Source organism: Mchenga conophoros, linkage group LG15, assembly GCF_057382185.1.
Source record: "Mchenga conophoros isolate Kocher_MC1m ecotype Shallow Benthic linkage group LG15, M_conophoros_male_GT1.1, whole genome shotgun sequence".
Taxonomy (NCBI): domain Eukaryota; kingdom Metazoa; phylum Chordata; class Actinopteri; order Cichliformes; family Cichlidae; genus Mchenga; species Mchenga conophoros.
In genome coordinates, this window is record NC_140540.1 from 23,158,792 (window position 1) to 23,186,695 (window position 27,904).

General features: G+C 37.1%; 3 protein-coding genes and 1 long non-coding RNA gene across 5 annotated transcripts; all 4 read right to left on the reverse strand.

Moving 5' to 3' along the window:
- Positions 1-373: 373 nt before the first annotated feature.
- On the reverse strand, positions 374-4,138 carry LOC146558371 (uncharacterized). The gene is made up of 5 exons (XM_085245788.1): positions 4,074-4,138; positions 3,018-3,323; positions 1,083-1,193; positions 974-1,002; positions 374-552 (listed from the first exon to the last, which is right to left on the reverse strand). The coding sequence occupies exons 1-5, from the start codon at positions 4,117-4,119 to the stop codon at positions 472-474; spliced, it is 573 nt and encodes a 190-aa protein (XP_085101914.1). The 5' UTR covers positions 4,120-4,138; the 3' UTR covers positions 374-471.
- A 28-nt stretch (positions 4,139-4,166) lies between these two features.
- Positions 4,167-11,770, reverse strand: LOC146558372 (uncharacterized). The gene is made up of 8 exons (XM_085245787.1): positions 8,919-11,770; positions 8,266-8,574; positions 7,542-7,823; positions 7,290-7,403; positions 7,000-7,028; positions 6,765-6,806; positions 5,464-5,535; positions 4,167-5,182 (listed from the first exon to the last, which is right to left on the reverse strand). The coding sequence occupies exons 1-8, from the start codon at positions 8,962-8,964 to the stop codon at positions 5,096-5,098; spliced, it is 981 nt and encodes a 326-aa protein (XP_085101913.1). The 5' UTR covers positions 8,965-11,770; the 3' UTR covers positions 4,167-5,095.
- A 116-nt stretch (positions 11,771-11,886) lies between these two features.
- LOC146558373 (uncharacterized) lies at positions 11,887-15,815 on the reverse strand. 2 transcript variants are annotated; one of them, XR_014888456.1, is made up of 5 exons: positions 15,323-15,815; positions 14,845-14,908; positions 14,334-14,486; positions 13,877-13,967; positions 11,887-13,282 (listed from the first exon to the last, which is right to left on the reverse strand). It is a non-coding gene; the product is annotated as an uncharacterized LOC146558373 (long non-coding RNA). The 2 variants fall into 2 exon arrangements; XR_014888455.1 differs by having other exon boundaries at positions 14,845-15,815.
- Positions 15,816-15,820: 5 nt separating this feature from the next.
- On the reverse strand, positions 15,821-27,620 carry LOC146558374 (uncharacterized). The gene is made up of 10 exons (XM_085247785.1): positions 27,575-27,620; positions 26,187-26,516; positions 25,429-25,746; positions 24,513-24,789; positions 20,263-20,395; positions 19,110-19,408; positions 18,360-18,541; positions 18,100-18,201; positions 17,994-18,022; positions 15,821-16,456 (listed from the first exon to the last, which is right to left on the reverse strand). Exons 1-10 carry the CDS (start codon positions 27,618-27,620, stop codon positions 16,373-16,375), a joined length of 1,800 nt encoding a protein of 599 aa, XP_085103911.1. The 3' UTR covers positions 15,821-16,372.
- Positions 27,621-27,904: the final 284 nt, after the last annotated feature.

Sequence of the window (27,904 nt, forward strand, 5' to 3'; positions counted from 1 at the left end):
GAGGCAGCGCTTTTAGCTGTTGGCCTCTTCTCCTGTGCTGCCAGTTGGGATTTCAGAAGTCAGACGCCATCACTGCTTTAGGATTAGACTCCTAATTTTCATTTTTGATAAAGCTCATAGGGATGATTCAGATGACTCTGAATTATCCTTTAGTTATGCTACTACAGGCTAAGGCTGCTAATGCACTGAGCATTTCTTCTCCATTCACAGTTTTCAGCTTTATTTATCTTCAGGAATCCAAAGTTATATAAGCAAGAAGCAGCATAACTTCATTCAGGATCACTCTATTACTGCAGTTTCAGTAGGTAGAAAGTAAGATTTGACCGAAAAAGACTAAACCTGGTTACAGGTCTATTTTTTTAGTTGGATGGTGTACATTACATTATTGTTAATATACAAAAGACTTAAAGAGAATCTAAGTAGTTGCAAACGGATTAAGAAAATGTTGAGCTGAAGTATGTGCTCTGAAGTTCAATGCAGTTCAGAGTCAGCCAGACTTGCCACATTTTCATAGATCACTGTGCCATCATCGCAGTCACCAACATAATGGACCTGTAAAAAGCACACAAGCAGATGTTTAAGGGAAACTCGGGTGGCCACTGAAGTAATAACTTGAGGATTCATTATACTTCACATAATTGTTACCAAGGATCTGGCAGGTTAAAGATTAAAGTCCAGTCTAACTGTTTAGGACATTTATGTTTTCACATGCATCTTTATCAGGTAAGTCCTAGAAAAATTCAATACTGCCATGCAGGTGTGAAAACAGCTTTATATTAATGGTAACTCACGGTGAACCAACTTTCTCATCATCTGTCTTACAAGCTATTTTAGTTCCTCCTAGGTTTCAAACTAGCCAGTTCACACTGACAAATTGTGTATACATGAAATCTGCTTATCAGAGCCACTTACTGTGTACTGTTTATTGAAAAAATCCTACATAACATTTAAAACAAGATCGTTTTAAACTCACGTTGCTCTCTTCAAGAAGCTTTCTGTTTCCTTAAAAAAAGAGCAGCAATTTAATTCAAACGTATACTTTCAGTAATTATAGTTATTATGTGTAATCTGAATTGGCTCACCTGTGTATCTGATGACTAAAATAGTGATGACAATCATTAGGATCAGTGCTGCCATGCGAAGATGCCACATGGCATAGCTCAGCGGAGACTGGTCCATGGACTCTCTAAAGTCTGCACAAAGCACATGGTTCACAGTATTTCTTCATGCATTTCAGCGTTTGAATATTTGGAAACTAAAGTAGGACTCAAAGTTATTTTTACAAAATGCAGCACTGTGGAATAAAAGAGGCCATTTCCCTAAACATTGGGTTGGGGGTTTTTTTCTATATAAGTTATTGTATGCCTTTATTTTCTGTAAGAGTGGAGACTACACTGTACTCCAGAGGTACATTATAACAGTCAATTTTTCTTGAATGTTCCTAACTGGAATGTGATTATTAGAGCTATTCTATCAATCTGTTTTCTTATCCAAGTCATCATTGTGGAGGGGTTTGAGCCAATCCTAGCTGCCATAGGGTGAGAGGCGGGGTTCATCCTGGACAGGTTAAAAGCTATTTGAATTCTTCAAATACTAAGGAAAGAAGTCTTAAATGCTTTTTTTAATCACCTCCTATAGCAAGGGATTCACCAGACCAAAACATTAATTAGAGTTTGATTCAGACCTGGTCCTGTATGTTGGTAAGATCTGCCAATGACGTTACAAATTGTTTGAAAATTAGGACACCCTGGAAGGTAAAAAGAAGAGCGTTGTAGAGTTTAGAAGCAGCTGCTTTGAAACCTTGGTTTCAGCTGTGGACCAAAACACTACTATTGTTTTAACCTGGTCTGGCTTCTACTGTCTTTTTGTCTTTTTCTTTGAATCACAATTTTAGGTGGTGGCCAACCTGATGGAAGGCAGCAGGCTTGGGTGGGAAAAGACTGACAGTTACACTCCCAGGTCGGAGCATGGAGCCCACTACCACAAGACCTATGACAACCCTGAGTGTGGTGTCCTTGAACCCTGAACTGGCCAGACTTTAATTTCCAACCCACAAGTTACCATGGTGGTTTTCCCCTCGTCACCGATAGAACTTATTGTCTTTTCAAATCTAAGGCAATTTGCCTTTTTAAAAATGTATTTATAGCAGCGACTTGCACATATTAGGTAGAATTAACCAGCTTATTTATTCTACCTAGAGGTGTGTAATGAGCTATGGAATCTGTGGACTCTGTTCATCAGTGTTTAATAGGTAAAAATCATCTAATCGTTATATATAACCTACCTATGAAGACTGGTGTGTAGTGAGTTTCCATCTTCACATTGTTTTCCTCAACAATCTGGCAGGTGTATCGTTTGTTGTGGTCACTGTGAAGCTTCACTGTTAGAAGTGAAATGCATGTGCGTCCAGTGTATCTGACTTTATTAAGCAGCACAGTTCCTGTGTCATCCACCCAGCGGATGCTTATCTCGTCACAAGGGAGGCTACTGAGTCTGAACAAAGAGCACTTTAATGTGATGTTTCCATTCATCTGTAGGTCGGGGTTTGATGGAGATGCTGAAACTGAAAATGAGTGACGACAGTTACCTCAGCATTAAGAAAAAAGTGGAATGTGAATTTAAATGCAAGTTCTGTAATTTCTTCTTACTGTCACAGGTTTACTGAGTGATTGTCCTGTAGAAAAAGTACTTTTGCACATTGAATATATGTAACTTTCATCCAGATGTTACTGTAAAATCTTGCTCCTTTTATTGCATAGGCATATCGAGTTAAAGCTCAGACTCCACCAAAATGGATTCATTCAGTTACTCCAAATATGCCTAATGATGGATTAAAATCAAGGCTGGATCCCTCACAGAGCCTGTGGGGATGATGGATGTTTAATCCTTAGTGCGGAGTGTCATGCACAAATTTGTTTTTGAGGGAAAGGGCCTCAGAGATTTTTTTTTTTTTTTAAAGGATATTAATGACCATGATACTCTGCAAAGACCCAAATCATTTATGTTCAAGTACTCACTAGTCAAAATATTTAGATAGACAGTTGTGTCCTGGCCAGTGGTCCCCTCAGGCCGACAGTTGTAAACACCAGCATCCTCAGTAGTGATGTTGTTGATGCACAGAGAGCAGTCACTGTGAAGACTTAGTCTGGCAGCTTGGGTTGAGTTCTTAACATCTCCATGATAAACCACCTGTGTTGTCTGAGATGGCTCTCTGTTGTAAAACCAGGTAACCATGGAGCACGTATCAGGCGCCTTGTCACAGGGCAAAATGACATAATTTCCTGGTCTGTGATAGAGAAAGTATGGTTCACCACTGATTCCTGCTGCAAAGGAAAGGAAAGTTTCTGTGATGAATGACACGCATCATCCATCCTCTTCCCCGCTCACCCGTCCTTTTCAGGGTAGCAGGAGCCCATCCCAGCTGTCTTAGGGTGAGAGGCAGGGTACACCCTGGAGTGGTCACCATCAGGGTTAACACAGAGAGACAGACAACCATTCACACCTATGGGCAATTTAAAGTGACCAGTTAACCGAACTGCATGTCTATGGACTGTGGGAGGAAGCCAGAGTATTCAAACTCCACACAGAAAGACCCCAGCCTGATGGTGGAATTGAACTCAGGACTTTCTTGCTGTGAGGCAACAATGCAAATGCAACTAAACAAATAATGAACGTAGACCTTAACATTTGCAACATGTATACATAGTGCATGAGTTCTTATATGAATAACTTTCAATGATATCTAACTTTACTGTACATCTCATGTAATCCAAAATCAAGACTAATTAAAAATAAATTCTACATAAAATTGAGAATCACTCCAAATATAACTCAGTCATTATTACTATTCTTTTTTTTCTCCCAAATACTGGCTACTTTTTAAAAACTGTTACTGAAGCTTATGAAAGTGGCATCTCTTTATCATTTCTGCAAAATTATTCAAAGAAATTTAACATAAACTGTCATGGCATTGCAGGATAGAGGACCCAAATGCAGACCCACGGTGACAAACTGAAGAAACACAAAACAACCTTTTATTTTGGCCTAGCATCATGAAAAAAAAGCAGATTTACCTTCAAACTGAAGCACAAAAACCAGAAATAATTTCCAAAGAGCCATTCTGCACCATTCCCTGTCAGCAGGCACACACTGTGAGGTATTTCTCTATCTTTATGTTGCTGCTGTTTTGTCTTTGAGCCCATCACACGCCACCCATTCTGTCATGAGTTTGGATTTCTTCACATCCGTGTCTGCAAATAGACTACACGCAAGTGCTTTCAATGAAAGACACTGCTAACAGGCTGTTTGATTTATTTGCTCTGACAGTCTTCCAAAATTAAAATATACATCAGTATCATTTACCCAGCTGAGTACTGTGTTGTGGTTCAGTTGTGAGGAACTGTTGCTAGTGCAAAATTTTTCTTTGCATAGTTTGTTATTTCTGTTTCCTTTGTTTATTGCCATTTTGGGACTGCCATCTCCCCTTTTTCTTTTTCCTATATATTTTTATCAGCACCTTAAGCTTAACCTAAAAATAAAATCAGTTGTTTTGAATCTGGACTTGTTGACTTGTTTCCCCATTTGGACATCTAATTGTTATTCCTCCTCATAGTTCTATGATTCTGACATGACTGACTACACACTGTGGACGCTGAGGAGGACAACCCGAGTAAAGACGGAGAAGGAATTAATTTAAACAGGAACTAAGAACTAGAACTTAAGTAACAGAGGCACTCTACACTGAACATCGGAAACTCAATATTCTGCAAAAATCAAGAACAAGTCAACCAAGCTCAAACACCTAGGTCAAATACCCAGGACCATGAGGAGAACAATTTAATTTATGGATGACTTAAACTAAAAAATTAAATAACATGTCAAAAACACTCACACACACAATTATACAAAAACAACTTTTTACTTCTTTAGTTGGATGAACTCATGTATTTTACGGTAATGTTGCCATATTTCATGTTTGTATGTATTTGAAGCTGACAAAGATGTAGGGTTATGTTTATCTCTGACAACAGCAAGCTTAAATAAAAGCAGTGACATTATGAGATGTTTTATTTCCTCTGATTTATTTTTGGTAAGTTTAGCTGATGATACTGTAGAAGCCGCTGGGGTCACTTTCTACCTTTGTCTTCACTGCAGAATAAGTCACCGCTTCCTCCTTTTTAACCTGTATAACAGAAAATTAAAGGATTTAAAAAATTCAGACCATAACAAACACTAGAGAGTAGAGTCAAAGGAGCTTGCAAAGATGACCTGGATGACTGAGAACCTTCACAGACACTAGAGAGTAGATTTTTTTTTTTTTTTTTTTGCTTTTTTTGTTTCTCAAAAAATTCACTGATTCAAATCAAATGGGTTAATGAATAAAACATGAATCTACAACTGTTATATAGCCCAAAAGTAATTTAAAATGGAATATAAGTAAAAAAACAAAAAAACAATAGTTACAGTTTTCCTCAGTGAGGCATTTTGATCAGTGTGGTCAATAGTAGCATAGGTGATGCTGCTCTCTGGCTCATCCTGAAAGCAAACACAGTGGTTCAAAAAGCAAAGACATGAATGAAAACTACTTTAGGTTCTATTTCAGACACATGATGATCAAACATAGTCTCAAAAACTAAATGTTAACTTTCAAATAAAGACTTGATTTTGGCTTTACTCTTATTTTAGTAAAATTCTGTATAAAAGGGTGAAACTAACCAAAAAACCCTTTTAAAACGTCCACTAAAACCAGTGAAGTCAGAGAAGAGGAATTACAAGCAGGCTGAGGTTATTATGCCATTGTGCCAAAAAAAAGTAATTGTTGTTCCTCAGTTACTCATTGCATCTCAAACCAGCTTTAAACTGCTGCAAAGTGCACCTGTCCACTTAGTCACAGGTATGTATTTTTTCCCCTCTCTATACATACAGACTTTAAATAACAGATGGATGTAGTGTCCTGGTTTTAATAATTTAATATAATGAAGACAGTACCAAGAGAGGATGCTTTAAATGCATGTGATTATGCATAGCAGATGTTGACAGATGTTTGATATATCTGCCACTGTCGATTTGACTTTTGCACACATTACATATCGCTTTGGTTTCACCTACAGTACTGATTGTAAAATGTTTCCACAAATGCATAAAATTCGACACAACTACACAAGCATTGTTCTAACCTTTTAACCGAACGTTAACGTTACTCTGTCAACAGCCTATTTGTAAATGACCGAGCTAACAGAGCTATGTAAACAGAACGAAGACTGCAGTCGTCAGTAATGCAGCGTAATGGAATAGTCTCCCGATCTTCGCGAAAGTTATAAACAGCGTCCGGAACCCAGTTAAGGTACAAAAAAATCTATTCAACAAGAATAGTGATGCAGTTCAGTCTTTTTTCGCTCAGCCGAACTGTCTCTGTAGTTGTGTGGAGCAGCCTGTGTCAGTCACCTCTTTCACACGTCACTCACTCATCCAGTCATGCACAGCGGTTTCATAAGGAAACTCAGCTTTTTGATATAAAGTTTTTCTTGTTCCCGAATACAAATATATTTTTAAAGTATTTGTTCGAAATAAGTATTCGTAAAAAAACACGTTATTTGTGCCTCTCCGAATACCGTATTCGGGTTCAGCATACACAGTAATCTGATGAATCCAGGTTTAACTGGAATACTTTAGACAGCAAATTAAGCCAATGAATTATATAAATAATAATTTAATTTATTACTATGTTCATTACTATATTTATTATAGATACATGAACTATTTACCGAGATCAGCTGGCCCAAGACTCCTTGAAGTATTTCCTCATTCTAAACAAGAAAAGGGAAGAACACATTGTCATCATATACTGTGGCACGGTCAGCATGTTGCAATTTTCCGAGTGATCAGTGGCAATAATGTGCAAGAAAAAAGTTCATTTGTAAAGGTTATATTAATATTAAACAAAGGTATTTCTGTTATATGTGAAAACATATCATATATAGTGTGTATCAATATACTTACATGTTTGGGTTGGGTGGGTTTTTGAATGTCTGGAAGAAAAAGTAGAATCAATAATCACAATGTAGAGCTTCTTAAATCAATTTTCCAGTGCAAAGTATATTAGACTGAAGTAACCGCAGTGAAAATGTAGCATTTTCACAAGTTAACATTAAGCTGCAATTATTGCAGATTGCTCAAAATGGGATAGAGCTCTTGTAATAATATATAATAGTAATAATAATATTAGATGAACTAGATGATAAGTAGATGACCCAAGAATGACCACATTTATATGTACTATAATTACTAACCCTCTGTCACTTTAGCACGCCTCCTGTATTTGATGAAAACAGCAGCGATGACGGCAACCACCAGCACCAGCATCACAGCACCAATGATGATGAAAGCCTTGTTTGGGGTGGAATCTGTCAGAGGATTCAAAGTAGTCAGCATTAAAAGTCTTTCAAAAGTCATTAAAAAGTATGTAATTCACTTTTTTAAAAGTGACTCACTCTTATATCCCATCTTATCTTAATTTACTTTTCTTATTGATGTTATCCTACCTATGAGGACAGGTGTGTAGTGAGCTTCTATCTTCACAGTATTGTTATCTTCAAACTGGCAGGTGTATCTTTTCTTGTTGCCACTCTGAAGCTTCACAGTCAGAAGAGAAACACACGTGTGTCCAGTGTTCTTGACATCTCTGTCCCACAGCACACTTCCTGTCTCATCCACCCAACGCATACTGTTTTCTTTACAAGGAGAGGGATAGTATCTAAACAGAGAGCACTGTAACGTGACGTTTCCATCGTCCTTTGGATCAGTGTCTGATGGAAATGCTGAAACTGAGCAGAGAACACGAGTGAAAACAGTTATGCAAGTTCAAAACATCTGGATTATCTTCCTAAATGTGAGAAACCTTATGAGACATTACAAATAAGTTCTATTTTTCTCCTGGTATTTTAATAGCTTAAATAAGTGATTATCTAATAGTAGTTTTACTAATTTAGAATATAAAATTTGAAATGAATACATAAGCCATGGCCAGATTTACTGCTCTCATCCAATGAAATAAAAACTCTTTTCATTTAAGGACCTGTCTCCATGTTTCAACACGAGAATTTTAATTCCCCAAGAAGGTGATACATTCAATTACATGACACGTGTAGAGGGAAATCAATGCTGTATAATAGTAAGTGTGGTGATAATGGGTGTGTTTAATGCTTAATGTACGGTGTCATTCACAGATATGGATATATGGAAGTCCATGGAAGTCTAAATACTCACTGGTCAAAATATTTAGGTCCACAGTTGTGTCCTGATCAGCGTTCCCCTCAGGCCGACAGAAGTATTGACCGGCATCCTCTGCAGTGATGTTGTTAATACTCAGTGAACAGTTACTGTGCAGACTCAGTCTGTCAGCTTGAGCTGAGTTCTTCTCAACAATTCCATTATGAACCATATTTATTGTCTGAGACTCATGTTTGCTGTAAGCCCAGATAACCATGGAGCATGTATCAGGCACATTGTCACAGGGCATAATGACATCATTTCCAGGTGTTAGATACAAGACGTGTTTGGTTTCACTGACCCCCACTGCAAAGAAAAGAGCACATTCAGAAAAATGTGTATATAGCACACATGGTCATCTTCAAACAAAAAAATGAATAAACTGAGTGCAAGAGGTTTGTCCCCCCCCCCCTTTTTTTCTTTTTAGAATCATTCAATGTCCAAAGATTTCTTTGTATTATACTGAAATGGCTTTGGATTTGTCAGAAGATCACAAATCAAGTTTAAATTTGTTTCCAAACTGAACTCACGCTCATGCCACAATTCTGTCTTCCGAAATATTGACTAATTTTAACAAGTAACAAAAAAAACTTGTATGAAGCTATCAAAGTGGTTATCAAAGTAAGCAATAAAAATAAAGGAGGCTTTACCTTCACACTGAAGCACAAGAATTAGAATAAATGTAAGCAGGACCATTCTGTGCCGTTCTGTCAGCGCGCAAACGTTATGAGGCTTTTCTCTGCCGATGGTCTGTCTGATGCTTCCATTTCCTCTTTGACATCATCACAAACCACCAACATTATTTTAAAAGAACTTGGATTATGTAACATCTGTGCCTGCAAACACAGCTTAAAAAAATTCACCTTAATTAGATGGATGAAAACCGTACTGGTTTGGCCTGATCGCTGCAATGATCGCTGAAACATTTTTTTTTCATACATCTCTTTTCCTTGTACTATTGTAGCCAATAAAGCACTTGGAGACTAGAGTAAAACTCCACACTGAATTTGCATATCTTAGGTTAATTAATTTTTTAAAATAATCCTGGCCATGATTTGATTTGATTTGATTTGATTGATTAGCATTCAAATTCAAATCTCAGTGAAAACAGTGAGAAAAAAAAAAACAAAAAACAGTGAAAACAGAACAAAAATCTACCATAAAGAAAGAAAGCATGAGACAAGGCTAATCAAAAGGTATTGGCTGAAGCATTTGCTTATTACGCCAACCCTTTTCACAAAATATCTTTTTGTATGCAGCTCCTGTACACAGGGCTTGAAGAAAATAATAAAACAAAGCAAAAACCAAACAAAACAAACAAACAAACAAACAAACAAACAAAACAAAGAAAAAAAAACTTTCCACCTTAGATAAGTAACTACATCAAAGTAAAGAATCAAGAGGTTGTTTTTTTTCTCCTTTTTGCTCTTTTCATTCTTGATATATATATTTTTCTAATACTCTATTTTTAAACATGTTTTTAAACAAGGAAAATGAACTACACCTTTTTAAATCACTGTCATAACTATTCCACAGGTTAACTCCTCTAACAGAAACACATCTCTGCTTTATATTTGTCCTTATCTTGTTTTTTTTAAAGAAATCTGTTCCCCTTAAGTCATATTGACTCTCTCTGACTTTGAACAGCTTCTGAGTACTGGGGCAAAGCAAGTTATTTTGTGCTTTATACATTATCTGTGCCATTTTATATTCAACTAAATCATAAAATTTCAGGGTATTCAGATTAATAAACAAAATGTTAGTTGGTTCTATATAGTTTGATTGGTTTATAATTCTTATAGCTTTTTTTTGTAACTTGAAAATATGAAGAGTGTTCGTTTTATATGCATTACCCCATATCTCCAGACAGTAAGTCATATATGGAAGCAACAGAGTACAATAAAGTGTGTATAATGATTTTTTGTTCAGGACATGCTTTGTTTTATAGAGAATAGCAATGGTTTTTGACATTTTTGTTTTCACGTGGTTTATATGAGACTTCCAACTCAGCTTATCATCAATTATCACTCCAAGAAATTTATTTTCGTACACTCTTTCAATTTCAATTCCATTAACCCTTATTTTAGATACATTTTTCACTTGTCTAGTGCCAAAAATAATCAATTTTGTTTTCTTTATATTTAATGATAACTTATTTACATCAAACCAGTTTTTTAATATATTTAACTCCTTTTCCGCTGTAGTCAGAAGCTGTTCTAAGTTTTTACCTGAGCAGTACAGAGTCGTATCATCAGCAAACAATACACATTTTAACAGTTTGGAAACACTACATATGTCATTTATATATAATATAAATAATTTAGGGCCCAGCACAGAGCCCTGAGGAACACCACAAGTTACCTTCAACTGCTTAGATTTTACATTATTGAATTCGACATATTGATATCTTTCATCCAGGTAACTTTTCATCCACTTGTATGCTATCCCTCTTATGCCATATCTCTCGAGTTTATTCATTAATATAGAATGATCAATTGTATCAAACGCCTTTTTTAAGTCTATAAAAACACCAACAGTATATTCCTTATTATCTATTGCATTAGATATCCCTTCAACAAGTTCCATCACTGCCATTGAAGTGGACCTTTTCACTCTAAAGCCATATTGGTTATCACTTAGGAGATTATGCTTCTCAATATATTTATCAAGTCTATTAACAAATAACTTTTCTAAAATTTTTGAGAACTGTGGGAGTAGTGATATTGGCCTATAATTGGTAAACTGACATCTCTCTCCGTTTTTATGGATTGGAATAACTTTTGCTATTTTCATTTGTGAGGGAAACACACCAGTTTGAAAGGACAGATTACAAATGTATGCGAAAGGTTGCACTATATATTCTATAATACTTTTAACTAATATCATGTCAATACCAAAACAGTCAGTGGACTTTTTATTTTTAAATGTCTTCACAATGTTAATTATTTCTCTATGAGTTACAGCACCAATAAACATGGAGGACACATTCTGAGTAATATGTTTATTTAGGTCGTTATTATTTCTTGACTCTGGAATTTCTTTTGCTAAATTAAAGCCAACATTTACAAAGAAATCATTAAATTCATTTGCAATGTCTTTAGTTTTATCAAGCACAATATCTTTATCTTTTTTAAAATAATCTGGATAATTCTTATTTTTTGAGCCCTTTTTGATTAGACTGTTTAATATCCTCCATGTTTCTTGTGTGTTACTTCTACTTTGCTCCAATAATTTGTGGTAATATTCTTTCTTACTTGTTCTTATAATATTTACTAATCTATTTTTATATAACTTGTACTTTATTTCAGCATCTTTTGTCCTCTGTTTTATGAATCTCTTATATAGATTATTTTTCTTTTTACATGCATCTTCTATCCCCTTTGTGATCCATGGCTTATTTGATCTGTGATGCTTTCTAGTGATTTTCATTAAAGGGCAATGTTTTTCATATAGTGAAATTACAGTTGATAAGAATGCATCATATGCACTATTTGAATCTTCATTTGCACTGAAAAAAATATGTTGTTGGATTTACTTAATTCAATGGTGGACATTTGTTGCACACAGATGTTTTGCTTTGGCAGCAACTTAAACAATTGAATTAAATTAACACAATTTATTCATGTTCAATAAACTTGTGCAATTTGTGTTGATAAAATGTGACTTAAACATGTTTTGATGAAGTAATTTGAGCTCTTGGAATATTTTAATCCTTCACAATTTTCTCACGTTATCCCAACACGATTCAATAACTTTTACCCAATACTACTTGGTCACTTAAATACTACATGTTATCTTCAAATTACATTTTGCTATTATATTCTAGTATCAAATACACAATTTTCAAATGGAGGCCTTATAACAGATTGTATTGTTCTCTTCCAAGATGGTTGCTGGCATCCACCAGTAACCTTTCAAAACAACATGTCTAATTTCACTGCAGTAGGTAAAGAATTAAACTGACATTACTCCTCTACTGAATCTATATAAATCAACAGTTAAATAATGTCAGTTCTTCCGTGTTCTCTGGAATCAATCGCAGCAAAGAAATTAGACTGTTTCTTTTGAAAAATGTTGGGAAAGAACAATACAAAACATTCTATTTAAGGCCTCTGACGTCAAGATTCAGTTAAACAACAATTATAACTAAACAATTTGAGGTAATGTTAGTTTCCATTAACATTAAATTAGGTTACTGAATTGGCAAACACCTTCCTATTAACACTACCCATTTTACCCCAATAACTAAAGAAATTAGCACTTGCAGGTCAAAACCTTTATTCAAGAGACGCAAAAATAACATTGATACAGTGACTGTCAAAAATTACAGCACTGATCATACTGTGACATCTTGGTTCAAAACAGCACACTTAGAAATAGTCAACGTTCTTTACTTCAACTGAATGAAACTGAAAATACCATTTCACACGACCCATATGGGATATTTAGACTGTATAACTGTTCACGCTACATCTCTTCACTAGTAAAAGAAAGAAAAAATACAAAGAGAAATTTAAAAATGCTGCCAAACAGACAAACAGAACTTGTACAGAGCAAAAGGAAAAACAAACAACAACAAAAAAACGGCTCGTCCTCATGGCAGTTGCAGAGTATATAAAAATGAACCCTGCGATCCGTTCCTGGAATTGAGCTTCAAAAATGCAGCAGAACAAGTGTGAGATTTAAATGTCCTCTCACCTAGAGCTGGTCACCTCACATGCATAACAGTGAGCTTCGTTGCAGGAGCAGTTTTGTCTTAGTTGTGAGCTTTTCTTGAGAGCTGAGTTGCATCCAACTCCATTACCACCCATTGAATCACCTCAAAAGTGTAGCAGAGTTGTGATGGGTAACTCATGTTGAAGGAATAAAAAAGGTCCAAACAGCATGGCTACTGCAAAGGTCACGTTATCCAGATCTTGAAGAACAACATCAGAAAAGTCATTGCCTGGTGCATCCTCTGGAGACAGATGTTCATTGTGGTTTTCTCAATCTGTGCAGTGGCCTCAGTCAAGTCCTGGTTAAACACAAAACATTTCTTTAAGATTCCTTTTTAAACTCATCTCTTTTGAATCTACCAGTTCTAATGTTAGAGTAATTTAAACCAATGCAAGCAACATAGTAAATAGCTATAGCCAAAGAGTGGCCTGCCATGCTGCCATTCATGGTCTAACAGAGTTTCTAAGAGAGGGTGAAAAACATAATAATTTCAAATGCTTTACATTAGTTTTTGTTAGAAAGACACCGGCCCATCAGAAATCCAGGCTATGTCACTCAGAAGATGTTAGAATTTAGACTTTCAGCCCCACAATTTGGTTAGCTGTTGGTCAGTTGGTCATTTTTTCAAACAAAAGCTAATATAAATATTGGTGGGATTTTCCTTTGTTCATTAGAATGACAAATTTAAAGTTTTTTCACACTGATGTGACCCCTAATACAGGGGTGGGGATGGGGCCTCAAGGGCCGGCGGCCGAGTTCACTACCAGGCCTCATGTGAACTTCAAATTATTAAAGAGGACTACTGGTCCTAACCAGTCCAATGAGGATCAAGTGGATAACTAAATGCATTTTTAAATGTTGCAAAGCCACAATCTACTCATAAAACACTCACCATGAACTCCTGCACCAAGATGTTGCAATTGTCTTTCACACAGATGCGGAGCACTTTGATGAGGGACTCCGAGCATTAATGTCATCCTTGACTATTATAACAAAGAAAACAGAGATTTGTGAACTTTTCAGTAGCACAGAAGAAAATGATCCCAGACAAAAACTCTTGACTTTTTAAACCAGTCAACATGCAACACCAGCATCTACAAAGCAATATCAAAAGTTCCTGTTTGACATCAACTTTATGGATATATAGTTTCCAGAACATTTATTTTTAAAAAAAGATAATTTTTTCTCAGTGGGCCAGTAAATGCATGACGAAAATTATGGCATCCTTTTAGTGGAATCATTACTCACAGGTAATAGTTGACTGTTTCAATGGATGTAGCATAAAAATCTTTTACTGACCTAATGCAATACATATACACTTTGTAGTTAAAGAATTTTAAAGTTCTTACTGTCATTATGGCAGCTACATCCTTTAGCTTTGTGCCCTGTTCCCCTGATCACTTTGCAAACACTTTCAGCAGACTGTCAGAGAAAAACTCAGCTCCGTCAGAAACCTTGACTGTAAAGGCATGGTTGGGATGCACTGGAATGCTGCATTTTATCTGAAATGACATAAAATTATTTTGAAATAACAGCAGGCACTGTGCTTGGTTAATCAGTAATGTTTTGTTGAATAAAAACTGTGTTTCCAGATCTTATGGGATTAAAAAAAATCCAAAGATGTTTGTTTCTGATTTGCAACCCAACAACCCACAAGTTACAACCTCATTTCAGTTCAAGTGTGCATTAATGCGAGTCCAGTAATCACCTTTCTGGCAATACATACAGGTATAAGTTAAACCTATGGCAGATTTTGGATCTCTCAGTTGTATTAATAGGGTGAGTATGCATGCACCTAATAATTATAAAAAACCTATTATAATTAAGTTACAGAAACGAAAATAGAATATACTTTCTTACCATAACACCTTGAACCCACAATCCATCAGCTGACTCCTGGTGAAATGCAGAATAGAGGTCATCTCTCAATGTGCAGCAAAAAAAACAAAAACAAAAGGACAGCAGGTGAGGGCAGGAGGGGTAGGGATGTAAGCTAGCATAATGCCGCTGATGATATTAGCTAAAGCTGTTCAATGTCCAAAATCTCACTAACACCACGGTGCAGTAAATACACAATGTAACTGAAGAGTCAGTTGACAAATCTATTCACACAGAAAACCAAATTATGTTATGAGTGCCTCGTAATTAGGTTTAATGTGATATTACGGCTCTTGTGCCAAAGACAAATTCAAATGAAAAAGCGCCAATTCTTTGACAACAGATAAAACAGCAAATAAGCTAACGGCTCTTTTTTAGCATGTTACATGGCGACACTCTAGACGTTTAACTACATTTGGCTGAAATATGGTAAAAATGAATTCAAAAAATCAAGACATACCAAAAACGTAGAGTTGGCTGCTCGACTTGACTGAGATGGATGCCTTTTTTAAACCACGATCCAAAGCCCGCGAGATGAAATCACGCGTGGTTTCACGAGATTTAACGTTGCTATCTTATTGACTTACTTCACCTGAACATGATATGAACAATTTAATACACCCTTTCTGCATATCATGTAGTTTTTACACTATATAGTTACATTTAACTTTAAAACATGAGGCAATTGTGTTAAATGCATGCAAGATGCTTACATAAATCCAAGAGATGGCCAGTCCCTTTTTTTCAGTGTGCAAAAACCTCATTCCAATTGTGTTTTTGATGACATGTGGGTAGCAAGATCCTACCGTCCCATGGTTTTTCCTCACCAAATTTACAGGTGTATCTATTATCGTGTCCATTCTGATGCTTCACAGTCAGAAAAGAAAGAAGGCTACAGAACTACAGGGCTGATGAAATTTCCCCTGTGTGTGTGTGTGTGTGTGTGTGTGTGTGGGGGGGGGGGGGGGGGGGGGGGGGGGCATTATTTTAGTGGTGAACTTATTTAGGTTGTGACCGTCCAAAACAGGGTCCACAGTCCAAAGCAGGACTTCAGAAGCAGTGCAGGACACAGTCGCTGCTTACTTTTAAACAAAGAGTATGGTAATAACAACCATAACAACAAAGTGTATGGTCGGTGAGTGACTGGCTGCTTGAACACAGGTGGAGAGGTAAACTTTCAAACGAAATGCAAGAGAACAACAGATTACAAAATAGGAAAGTGAGAACTTCCTTGTTTTGAAGCATATTATTTGCAGTAAGTGCAACACAAATTCGACTGAAAATGACGAAACCTGATTTCAGGACATTGCTCATATAAGCAATATTTTGTTACGCAAGCAATATTGTTATACGTAGTTTGGTCAATATTCAAAAAGATGTCATGAGATTATGAAGCATTAAAAAAAAACTTATGGGGAAAGTGAACGATATTATTTTTTAAAATAGAAAAATCTAATTAAAAACAAAGATTCATTTTTGTTCTGGTTAACAGAAGGTGGTGCTCTGACGTTCAGTCCAGTTCACGATCAGCTGTCCTGTTTCTCACATTTTCATAGTTCACTGTGTCATCATCACGGTCACCAACATAATGTACCTGCGAAAAACAACACAGGTAAATCGTCAAGGGAAACTCATTGAGATCAAAATTTAATTATATTTAAAATAAAATACTAGGTCATCTAAAAGGTATCCTTAGCTAGTTTAAATTAGCTAGCAAGGATCACACTGGTGGAGACTGAGGGTAGCACATTTACATAATTTCACAGTACTACTAGTACTAGTACTAGTACTACTGCCATCGTTAAGCAATTTTCACACAAATGTCAGATAATTTTGGGAGACTCAGGTTAAGATGTCCTCCATAACAGGTGTAGTACACAGGACGAAATAGTTGTCTTAGGTTTTTGGAAAATCTTTTTTAGCCCAGCTAAAGAGTGCAGGAAACAGAGCACTTGACCTTTGAGGTGCATGCACCAGATGCTTAGCTGCAGTATCTGCTTGTCTGCTCACAGTATGAGATTGTTTTTGAATGGAGACAGTAATGCTTTACATACAACTGTTAGTTTTTTTTAACTTTACTTACTAATGGCTATTTCACTATCACTTAAAGATTTAAATTAACTGTGAGCATTTCTGAAGTCTTAAAAACATGTTCTGCTGCCACTGAAGAAAAATAATTATGGCAACCAAAAATGAGGTCATAGTGTTTCCTGCCATTTACAGCAGAAAGAAAAAAATCTCCCAAAGAGCTGAGAAATAAGTGTGTGACAGGGACACAACAATCAGTTGAGATCAGTTGGGTCACAGACTGGTCTCAGCAGATTGTTGCCCCTCCCTGAGACTGGTTCTGTCTGAGGCTTCTTCCTCTTGAAAGGGAGTTTTTCCTTCCCACTGTAGCCAAGCGCGTTTTTCAAAGAGGTTGTTTGATCATTGGGGTTTTCTCTCTAGTTGTTGTAGGGTCTTTACCTTTGAATACAAACCATCTTGAGGTGATTGCCGTTGTGATTTTACGATATATAAATTAAATTAGATTGAATATGATTTTTTTAATTTGTTTACTTGTTTATTTGTTTATCTGTTTGTTTCTGGTGCATAATGGAAAAAAAAAAGTACACAACGCTCTAGACTTATTTGGGGCAACAAGATAATAAAAAAAAACTACCCAGTAATCCTATAAACATTTGCGATGAAGCATCATGGCAGATTAAATTGTAAACATACAGATTATGTTTTTCTGTGCCATTTAAAGTCTTTATATTAGAAATGGTAAAAATGGTAAATGGCCTGTATTTATATAGCGCTTTACTAGTCCCTAAGGACCCCAAGGCGCTTTACACATCCAGTCATCCACCCATTCACACACACATTCACACACTGGTGATGGCAAGCTACATTGTAGCCACAGCCACCCTGTGGCGCACTGACAGAGGCGAGGCTGCCGGACACTGGCGCCACCGGGCCCTCTGACCACCACCAGTAGCCAACGGGTGAAATGTCTTGCCCAAGGACACAACGACCGAGACTGTCCAAGCTGGGGCTCGAACCGGCAACCTTCCGATTACAAGGTGAACTCCCAACTCGTGAGCCACAGAAAGCCTGTGTATTTAAAATTCAGGTTTTTTTTAACTCACATTCGTGTCTTCAGGTGGCTTTTTCCTTCCTAAAACAAGAGCACTGAATAAATTCAAAGGTCTTTTTGTTGGTAATCTGTCTCATTACTGATCTGAATTGTCTCACCTTTGTGTCTGATCACAAGAACCGTGATTACAATCATCACTGTGAGTCCTACAAAGCGAAGAGCCCACGTGATGTAGTTCAGAGGAGACCGATCTGGGGTACCTAGAGAACACACAGTTCAAAATATTTCTTTATAAATTTGATATCTTTTAGTCAAAGTATTTAAATAACTTTAACTGCTGTAAAAATCCAAATTATTATTTATACTAGGAGTTCAAATGTCATGGGTCAAACTGATCTAATTGTTATACAAATCCTACCTATGAGGACAGGTGTGTAGTGAGCTTCTATCTTCACAGTATTGTTATCTTCAAACTGGCAGGTGTATCTTTTCTTGTTGCCACTCTGAAGCTTCACAGTCAGAAGAGAAACACACGTGCGTCCAGTGTTCTTCACATCTCTGTCCCACAGCACACTTCCTGTCTCATCCACCCAACGCATACTGTTTTGTTTGCAAGGAGGGAGAGTACAGCAGAGATAGAAGTAACGCATTATTGTAATCTGATTACTTTTTTCAAGTAACTTGACCAACACTGATTAGGACCCAAGATGCAGGCTTCTGCTTCTGATGCAAGATTCATTTTTATGGTGAGGGTAGAAACAGCAGTGGTGATAGCATGTGCAGAACGTAGCCTGGCTAAATTAACCAGCCCAGAACACAGATTATCTTTGGGGTTCTTTTAATCTGAATGATAAAGTAAGCGCTGGAAATAAAAAGGTTGTAAAAATAAATGCATTTATTTCTTATCCAGTAACAGCTTTGTGCACTGGTAACCCACTGCTACTGCAGGTTATTTTCTCAACTTTGTCAGCATCTGTAACTCAAAGATGTCTAGCGTCAATGTGTGACTGATATAAACCCATCCAGAAACAAAATCTCAGCAGTGCAAAAATAATTGTAGTGGCTTCTCCTGCTGAAAGACAGAGCCAAGATTAAACAGTTAACAAAGGTACATTTTCCCTCTTACCCACGGAGATATTATAATACAAGTGTGAACTCAAATACATACAGTGCATTAATCCAGTAGAAAAACGGAATACAGATCCCTCTGAGATGAATGGTTGAAGTCGGTTGCAGACACTTCTGGTGCTTTAACTGTTCCACACTTTGCGTTTCAAACAGATCACGCAGCGAAAAACCGTCGTGATTACATTGTGGGCATTGCACACCCACATTACACCAATGCAAGCTAGCACTTCCGTGAATGTCTCTGTAGATCCCCATCATCATCTCTTGCGCTCTCAGAGGTACCCCAAAAGAAACAGCGCCATCCAGTGGCATGTCCCATAATACTGACCTTCCACCTGGCTACACTAAGATAACCTAAACTGGAAAAACTAACAAAAACATACCAGAAACCTTTAAACAGAGACGCAGGGAGACTTGGGGAAACAACACAGACGAACCAGCAATGAGCACAAGATGACACACACTGAATACACAGACGGGAACATGAGGGAATGAGGAACAGGTGGCAACACAGCTAGAACTGATTGGGCACAAAGAGACAAGGAAGCAAAGCAGAATGCACTAACGTAAGACACAGACTTTCAAAGTAAAACAGGAAATACACAGAGAGGCAGACTTGAGGGGGAGAGAGAACACTGAGGAGCACGAGGGAGAGCACAGACATGATGGGTTGGGGAAACATGGAATAAAACACAAGGAGGGAAAATAAGGCACCAGAACTCCAATACACAGAGGGAGACACAGGGGGTAAAGACACAAGGGGAAATCCAATCAACTAAACCGAACAACAAAGAATAACTCCTTAGAATGACAAATGATCTTAGCATGATACAGAAACGCAACAAAACTGAGAGTGCTAGGTCAAAATGACCCAGGACCCCAACATACTCATTGCCATTCATTTACCATGTTACCTGAAGTGTTTCACCCACAAGGTCAATCTTATGTCACAGTAGATGCTAAATCAGCTATGGGGACAGTGCGGTGTATAACTGGCTTTTCAATAGAAGCCCAGGGGCAAGTAAAACAAACAAAAGAAAAAACAGGTCTTGGTTAATTTAACCTGGTAGAGTTTCTAAAAGTCTGTAAAATACATGCCACAAAAGAAGGACAAGAAGGCCAAATTATACATACTTACTCCTTGTATAGCCCCTTTTTATCTTTTGTCTGACAGAAAACGTCTTCATTTATACCTTTATAAGCTTTCTTCCGATTGGCTGCTCCTCATCAACACATGTACCAAAAGTTGAACGAACAACTGTTGTCACATCCAGAGCTGTGTGCCTGAGGTGAGCTTTGCACATACTCATTATTTCAAACTCTGGGCTGCAATTAAATACATATACAGGATAAGACACAAGGAAAGGCAAAATATGCTGAGAACTCTGTTATTCTCTGTATTAAATTAGATTAAAGTTCTTCCCTGGAAATGCAATACGCCAAACGCATGCATATGCATTTGATAAATTTAATTAATAAATTATCTAAAAAGAAGAGAAAAAAAACACACTAGTGGCACTATAGGTCAGAGCAATGCTTCAGTGATCCTTTGGGATTACTGGTATTATGTGGGCCACTGATTTATTCATCATCCTTTTATTGTCTTCTTGTCATCTCATTAACCAGCTCTGTTGGTCGCAGAATACTCGTCCACGTATATAAAGCCAGAGAAGTCAGAGCGTGGAAGTTTGCAGCTGACATCTTGTTCCCTTTCTCTTCCTCCCTCACCACGGGTATTACCTTTTTGTTTTATTTGTGTATTTTAATTACAAGTTAATCACAATCTAGTTTTGTTTTTTTTTTTCCATTAGTTTAGCTAGAAACCTGATTTTGTTGACTGTCTCCCTCCTGTCTCTTTTGGCCCTTTGGGCCATGAATTTAGCAGCTATAACAGTTGTTTAACTCATTCACTGCCAGCCATTGGCAGTGAATGAGTTAAACCCATTGACTCATTCACTGCAATTGACGGCTATAGACGTCAATGGCAGTGAATGAGTTAATAGACTCTTTTTTTAGAAGAAAAAAAACGTGTGAATGGTTGTCTGTCTCTCTGTGTTAGCCCTGTGACAGACTGGTGACCTCTCTAGAGTATACCCGGCCTCTTGCCCTATTGCAGCTGGCACAGGCTTCTGGTGCCCCTGTGACCCTGAATTGGATGAGCAGAAGAGAATAGATGGAATTCTGAACGTTTAAATCTGATCTATTTAAAAAGTCAAAGGTTATTCTTAGTAATAAATGGCCTTCAAATAGACTGTTTAGTTCAGCAGTGTAGTTTGCAGCAAATTAAGTCCAAGGAAAAAATGCAGGTTCTGCCTTACATGTATGTCATTTAAGCTTGTTGGAGTGAAAATGCTTTAATGACACAAAAAGCATCTGACTATATTTTATTTGTGTTATTGGTGGAAAAAACGATTTAGCTGGCCAATGATGTGTTTACGTTTTTAAATTTTTTTTTTTTTAAGTTATTTAAAATTTGACTTGCACCTAGTTTTACTCAAATTAGAGACACATGGTTTTTCAGTGACCATGTGTGCATATGTGTTGATCACTTGTCAACACATATGCACAAGCAGGATCCTGAGGTCTTAACTCTGAGATGGAAATTTCAGAAAGTTTGGTTTCAGAAAAGCTGATCAGGGCATAATTAATGAAAAAAGACTTCCAATATCACTGTTCACCATGAAAAAGGAGCATAAAAAGCACCAAGCCCCCATTTTTTTATCCAGTTGACTGTAGAATACAAATACATATCTCACTGTGAGCAACAAAAATTGCCCTAAAAAAGCAGAGGGAGAAAATTATCCACTTCATTTACCAACCTCATTTTAACATCGGCTACGGGTAAACTCTTCCACATTGTAAACATTTAAAATTTTACTGTGAAGCACAGCAGAAGATGAAGCATTTTCTACTAGATTATTTAATTTTTCTAGAAGTTACACATTGTACAGTGTGTTTCAGTCTTGTTCAGTATCCAAAGGTTTCATGATGTATTTGTGCAGGAACTGAGAAGCCACAAAGCACAAGAAAGAGAAAGTAAACATGATCTTTCTGAAGAATACAAATTATTTATAAAATGATAAAGAACTAAAAAGAATTATGATGACTCTTTGTTCCTGGTGAGATAAAGTTGGTGCTCTGAGCTCAGCACTGCTTTTCAGGGTCACCAAAATCAGCACGTTCACCATCAACCTGTTAAGTAGGGGAGACCGGGGATAGTTGTAACGTGGGTCAGTTGTAACACTTCCAATTTCTCCAATCAGGGCTAAGTTTCAAATGATGTGACTCATCCTGTGCATGCCCAACTCAGTTCTGCTATCACATGTGAAAAATCAGCACATTTTGTCAAACACAGACAATTTAACACGAAAAAAAGTAATTTGTATGCCAAAAAGTAAGTTTTTCTACTTTATTTCAATTTCTAATAGCATTATCTGCTTTGCAGTTAAACTCATCAAACTTAAATTATGTTATTTGTATGCCTATGGGGATATATTCTGTGTAGGTCTTTAGTGCTAATGTTTTAGCCGTTGGCTGTAATGTTAGCTAGTTCATGGCTATAGGAGTCTGGGTCAGTTGTAACAGCAACAGTCTGGGTTAGTTGTAACAATAATGCAGGTGTTACAACTTACCACACTATTACTTTAACTTATATTAAACAAGTTGGGGCAACGACATCAGCAGAGAGAGGTTCACTGGTCGCTTTTGTATATGCGGTTAATGCCATTGGCAACACAATTCCTCCACTGTTTGTGTTCCCACACATACCTTATGCAGACCACTGTGTCAGAGATGGACCAGTAGGAAGTACTGGTAGTGGAAATAAATCAGGATGGGTGCAAGAAACAGATTTCCTCATCTTTCTGAAGCACTTTGCAAACCACACCAAGGTAAGCCATGATAAAAAGTAATGGAATTGCGATGCTGGTGAACAACTAAGTGCATTCATGTGTTGAATAAACAAAGATTACATGTTAATGTTTTGTTAGTACCCTTATTTCATTGTGTTACATTTCACCCCAGGATATGTTACAACTAACCCAGACTATGGGGTTAATTGTAACATTTCACTCTTTGTGTTTGAGGCCATACCATGCAATGGGTAATTGTGCTGCAGAGAAAATAGCTGCACTATTTAATAGCCGAGACATGTAAATACTTTGCATTACATTTTGAATCCACTACCTTAAACGAGCTCCAATTTACAGACAGAAATGTCAAAAATGTTACAACTATCCCCGGTCTCCCCTACAACGCAAGTAAATCTTCAAAAACAGGTGGTGTATTAGATATTACAGACACATAAAAAATAATGCCTGTGTTGTTAATTTAGACGGTTGCTATGTTTGAACTGATATGCTTTGCTTGTTTTGTGCAAACATGATGATATTCTTTGGTTTGTTCAGGTGCCACTTTATAAACCTAAACTGTGCTGCCATATTCTTTTAAGAGACAAGAGGCTTTCTCTCTTGGCAGAACCTCCAGTGAAAGCTGTGCTTTTTCATGTTTGCTTATGCAGTTTTGTTTCATTTTTGTTAAATAAAAATGACACAGTATCAATGGCATATGTTGCTGTTCATCTGAGGTTGCACTTATCTAACTTGAAGGCCCTTTAAAGACCAGATTAGTATGCTGCTACAGTCAGTCATGTAAATGTGCTGCAGTACTGAATGATGCCACAAGGTGGTGCCTCCTCCTTATAGCAAATCCTGCAATAAGACAGGTTTGCATGTCTTTCCTGTACTAACTCATGAGAGTGTTCCTGTAACAGCAAAACTGTGAAATAAAGTCCTAGTTTCATCCAGTATTATGTTTATAGGTTTTCAAAAACTACCAAATTGTTCAAGAGGCACTTTAGATGACTCATACTGCTAACTGCTAACTTAAACTGTAAGCGTTAGCTACATTTTTAAATCGAAAAACCTACATATTTCAAGCTTCAACTCACTTTGGTGTTTTCAAGCTTTTAAAGTAGCTGGAAAAAGTAACAGAACAGCAATTAAACTGAAACGTCTGATTATTTTTGATCAGCGAACCTTATATGATGCAAATGCTGAAATAAATGCTTGATATAGGTAAAAAACATCCAAATCAAAAGGAAAGCCTTCCAAATTGATCCTGTGCTTGAAATTCTGCAGTAAAACTTATATCCTGCAGCTCTGTTAGCATTTAAATTGTCTAACCTCTGTTTCTCATAAGAGCAATGATAGCAATTATTAGGATCAGTCCTGCAATACAAAGGGCCAACATGATGTAGCTCAGAGGACACGGATCTGTGGAATCTGTGAAAAACACACGAAGGAAAATATTAATTCCTAAATTTCTTAAATTTCCTTCTTGTAACCTTATAGTCAATGTCCAGCAACATCAATGTTTTGAACATTTAGAAGCTACAGTAACAAACCAAAGCTATATGTCAAAATCAATCTGTTCTTTATCCTACCTGTGAAGACAGGTGTGTACTGAGCGCTCTATCTTCACGCTGTTTTCCTTAAAAAACAGGCAGGTGTATGTTTTTCTGTGGCCTCGCTGATGTTTCACGGTCAGAAGTGAAACACATGTCCGTCCAGTGTTCGTGACACCTCTGTCAAGCAGCATCTTTCCCGTCTCGTCCAGCCAGCGGATGCTGTTCTCTTCACAAGGATGGAGGTCAGAGTATCTGAACAGAGCGCACTTTAATGTGAAGTCTCCATCCCCATTTAGTGTCTGAGATGCTGAAACTGAGAGAAATAGGTGATAAACAAAGTAAATGTAATTAGGTCATCACAACTGCTCCCACATCTCAAACTAATTCTAATGTTTAACAGCTTTATGCACATTTCATTGGATTCATCAGTGAGACTTTATTCTTAAGTTGTTGTTTCTAAGGACAGCATGAATCTGAAGTGTTAAAATCACTCAAACAAAAGCCTTTAATACATTTCATCATCCGTGTTTAGTCAAAACATTGTTTTTTTAGTTTGCTACTTTCCAGTTACTGCATGCTAAAAGTCTTCAATCCATCCAGTTTATTCCACTTTAGGGTCATGGGGACTAAAGCCCATACAATTTTTAATACACTTCAATGTATGCAGCTTCTAACTCTAAATGTTAAACGCTCCACGGCCCATCCCGAGGAAATATTGGACAAATATTGGACAAAGGCTGTTGATTATGGAGCGGCCAGGCTGGAGAAAAAGAGGAAGACCGCAGAGAAGATTCATGGATAGGTGGACATGCAGATTGCTGGTATGACAGAGGAGGATGGTAGGGAAAGGGTGAGGCAGATGATTCACTGAGGCAACCCAATTAAGGAATTAAAAGAAAGAAGAAGACACAAATACATGTAGTGTGTTTTACAGCAGAGTGTAAGTACCCACTATTCAAAATATGTAGATACACAACTGTGTCCTGGTCAGTGTTCTTGCCAGGCCGACAGCAGTAACCACCAGCGTCCTCAGCAGTGATGTTCTGGATGCCCAGGTGGCATTTACTGTGCAGACTGAGCCGGGCAGCTCGGGATGAGTTCTTCTCGATGGCCCCATTGTAAACTATGGCAGCAGTCCCAGATCGATCTTTGCTGTAAAGCCAGTGAACGACGGAGCAGCTTGAGTCAAGTGGGGCTGCGTTGTCACAGGGGAGAATGGCATCATGCCCCGATTTGTAATAAAGGTAGAAGTATCTTACACCAATGCCCGCTGTGAAGAAATAAACATGTTTACCTTTCTACTCATTTCTTTTATAATTCTAATGGAATAATCCATGTAACCTATTCAACCTAATGCTTTGAAACATGTATAATAATCATAAATCAAATTATATTGTGTTCTGTATTTTCGCCATATTTTTATCATTTGGGTTATTTTTTCCTTTTAATTTTAAATGAACAGCCAAATGCCTCAAACTGAATTCTCCACACCAATAAATCATGCTCATATCCTTCTAATGATCTGTCATAATGAAACTGTTTTAAATAAAAACAATAATAATCTTCACATTTTGGCCTAGAAAATTGTTAGAGAATCACACAGACATAAATATGGAGTGTGTTTCATAGGATCAGTTTGGGAAAGAATCAGTCAGTAGGAGGTTCTAAATATCACTAGCAAATCAAGTTCGCTCAGGTCATTGTACTCACTTGTCAGGATATTTAGATACACAGTTGTAAGCAGTGCATTGTTGTCCCCAGGCCGACAGTAGTAAACACCAGAGTCCTTCAAAGTGATGCTTTTGATGCCCAGGAAGCAGTTACTGTACAGACTCAGCCTGGCGGCTTGGGCTGTTTTCTCAATGATGTTTCCATTGTGAACCACCTCTGTAGTCCAAGGTAGCTCTCGGCTGTGAAACCAGCTAACGATGGAGCATGTTGAATCCAAAGGGGGTGCGTTGTCACAGGGGAGAATGGCATCATCTCCAAGTCGGTAATTAAGAGTGATGTATGCTTGAATGCTTGATGTACTGATGCATACTGCAAAGAAAAAAGATGTGTTTATTCTAGTCTACCCAATTATCAAGATGAGGAAGGCACCATGACTCAATAGTAACGGGACAAAGGAACATAATTTAAAATATATTTTTAACAGTTTCATGAAAGAATTTTGCAGACAGTGACTGGAAAACATGGACATGGACATTGTGGGTCTCCGCATTCACTTTTGAATTTAATAACTTGAAAATATGCTCTTTTGTGGCTCTTGGGTTTTGAAGAATACTACATTTCTTTGATTTGAGAAACTCTGGGGTTTCCTAAACTTGCACTGAGCCTTATATTTAAGAAAATACGAAAATAAAATACAAATGAATTCATCGGTGTTGGAGTACAGAGCCATAAGTACTAACTTTTTTGTGTCTTTTTCTAAAAAATTGTGAACGAACTGTATTTCTCTCTTAACCTTCTAGAACCTGGCGTCCACATATGTGGACATCACTATTTGGGTTATTTAGACCAAAATACTCAATTTTGCTCTACAAGGGCCTGATATCCACTTACAAGGACATTATACTGCTACTGTTCTATTGAAATTTTTATCCTCATATGTGGCTCTCATTTTTCTTAGAAAAAAAAAAATCTGGTAATTCTTGTTTTTACATTCATCGGGTCCCAATCAGCCCAAATATCAAAGAGAAATTAAAAAGCATGCCGTGGAAGAGTTCGGGTCTTAGGAAGTTAAAACAACGTTTAAAAGATCAAAGCTTTGAGTTTTTCTAATAGTTTTTCTTCCTTCAGCTGCTTTATATTCAACTGGAATGAACAGTCAGTGAAAGAATATGCACTGTAAGATCCAGGGTAAGATCCCTAGTGCACTTTATGCTTTGGGTCAAGTGATTTATGATATCTAAAAACCCTTTACATTCTATTGTCAACCGAATTCAATGGAATTCTTCTAATTATGATCCAAAACCTAAAAATATACTTTACATGTTGGTATTTCTTTTTTTCCACATGGCAACAACAATCAATTAAAATGTATATATTTCATCGCAACATAGATAACAGAACCAAGAAAAGAAAATCGGAATAATTACCTTCAAACGGAAGCATAAAAATCAGGATTATTACAGGTTCTTGCATCTCGCAGGCTCGAAATGGGCTTCCTGGTACACAAGTGATAGTGTTTCCTGTTGATGGTTGTATTTATGAGTAAAGAATTGTGTAACAGCACCAACTCATCAGCCAAAAATAGGTTGAAAGGGCATGTTATAAGACCACTGACATTGGTCACTTTGGAGTTTTTGAATGCGTTTCCTGTCTTGGTTTGACTTTTATACCTTTCTTGGTAAGTACTGATACTGCAAGCCACATTCACCAATACATAAACCAACACCCTCTTTGGAAAATGTACACACATACACAAG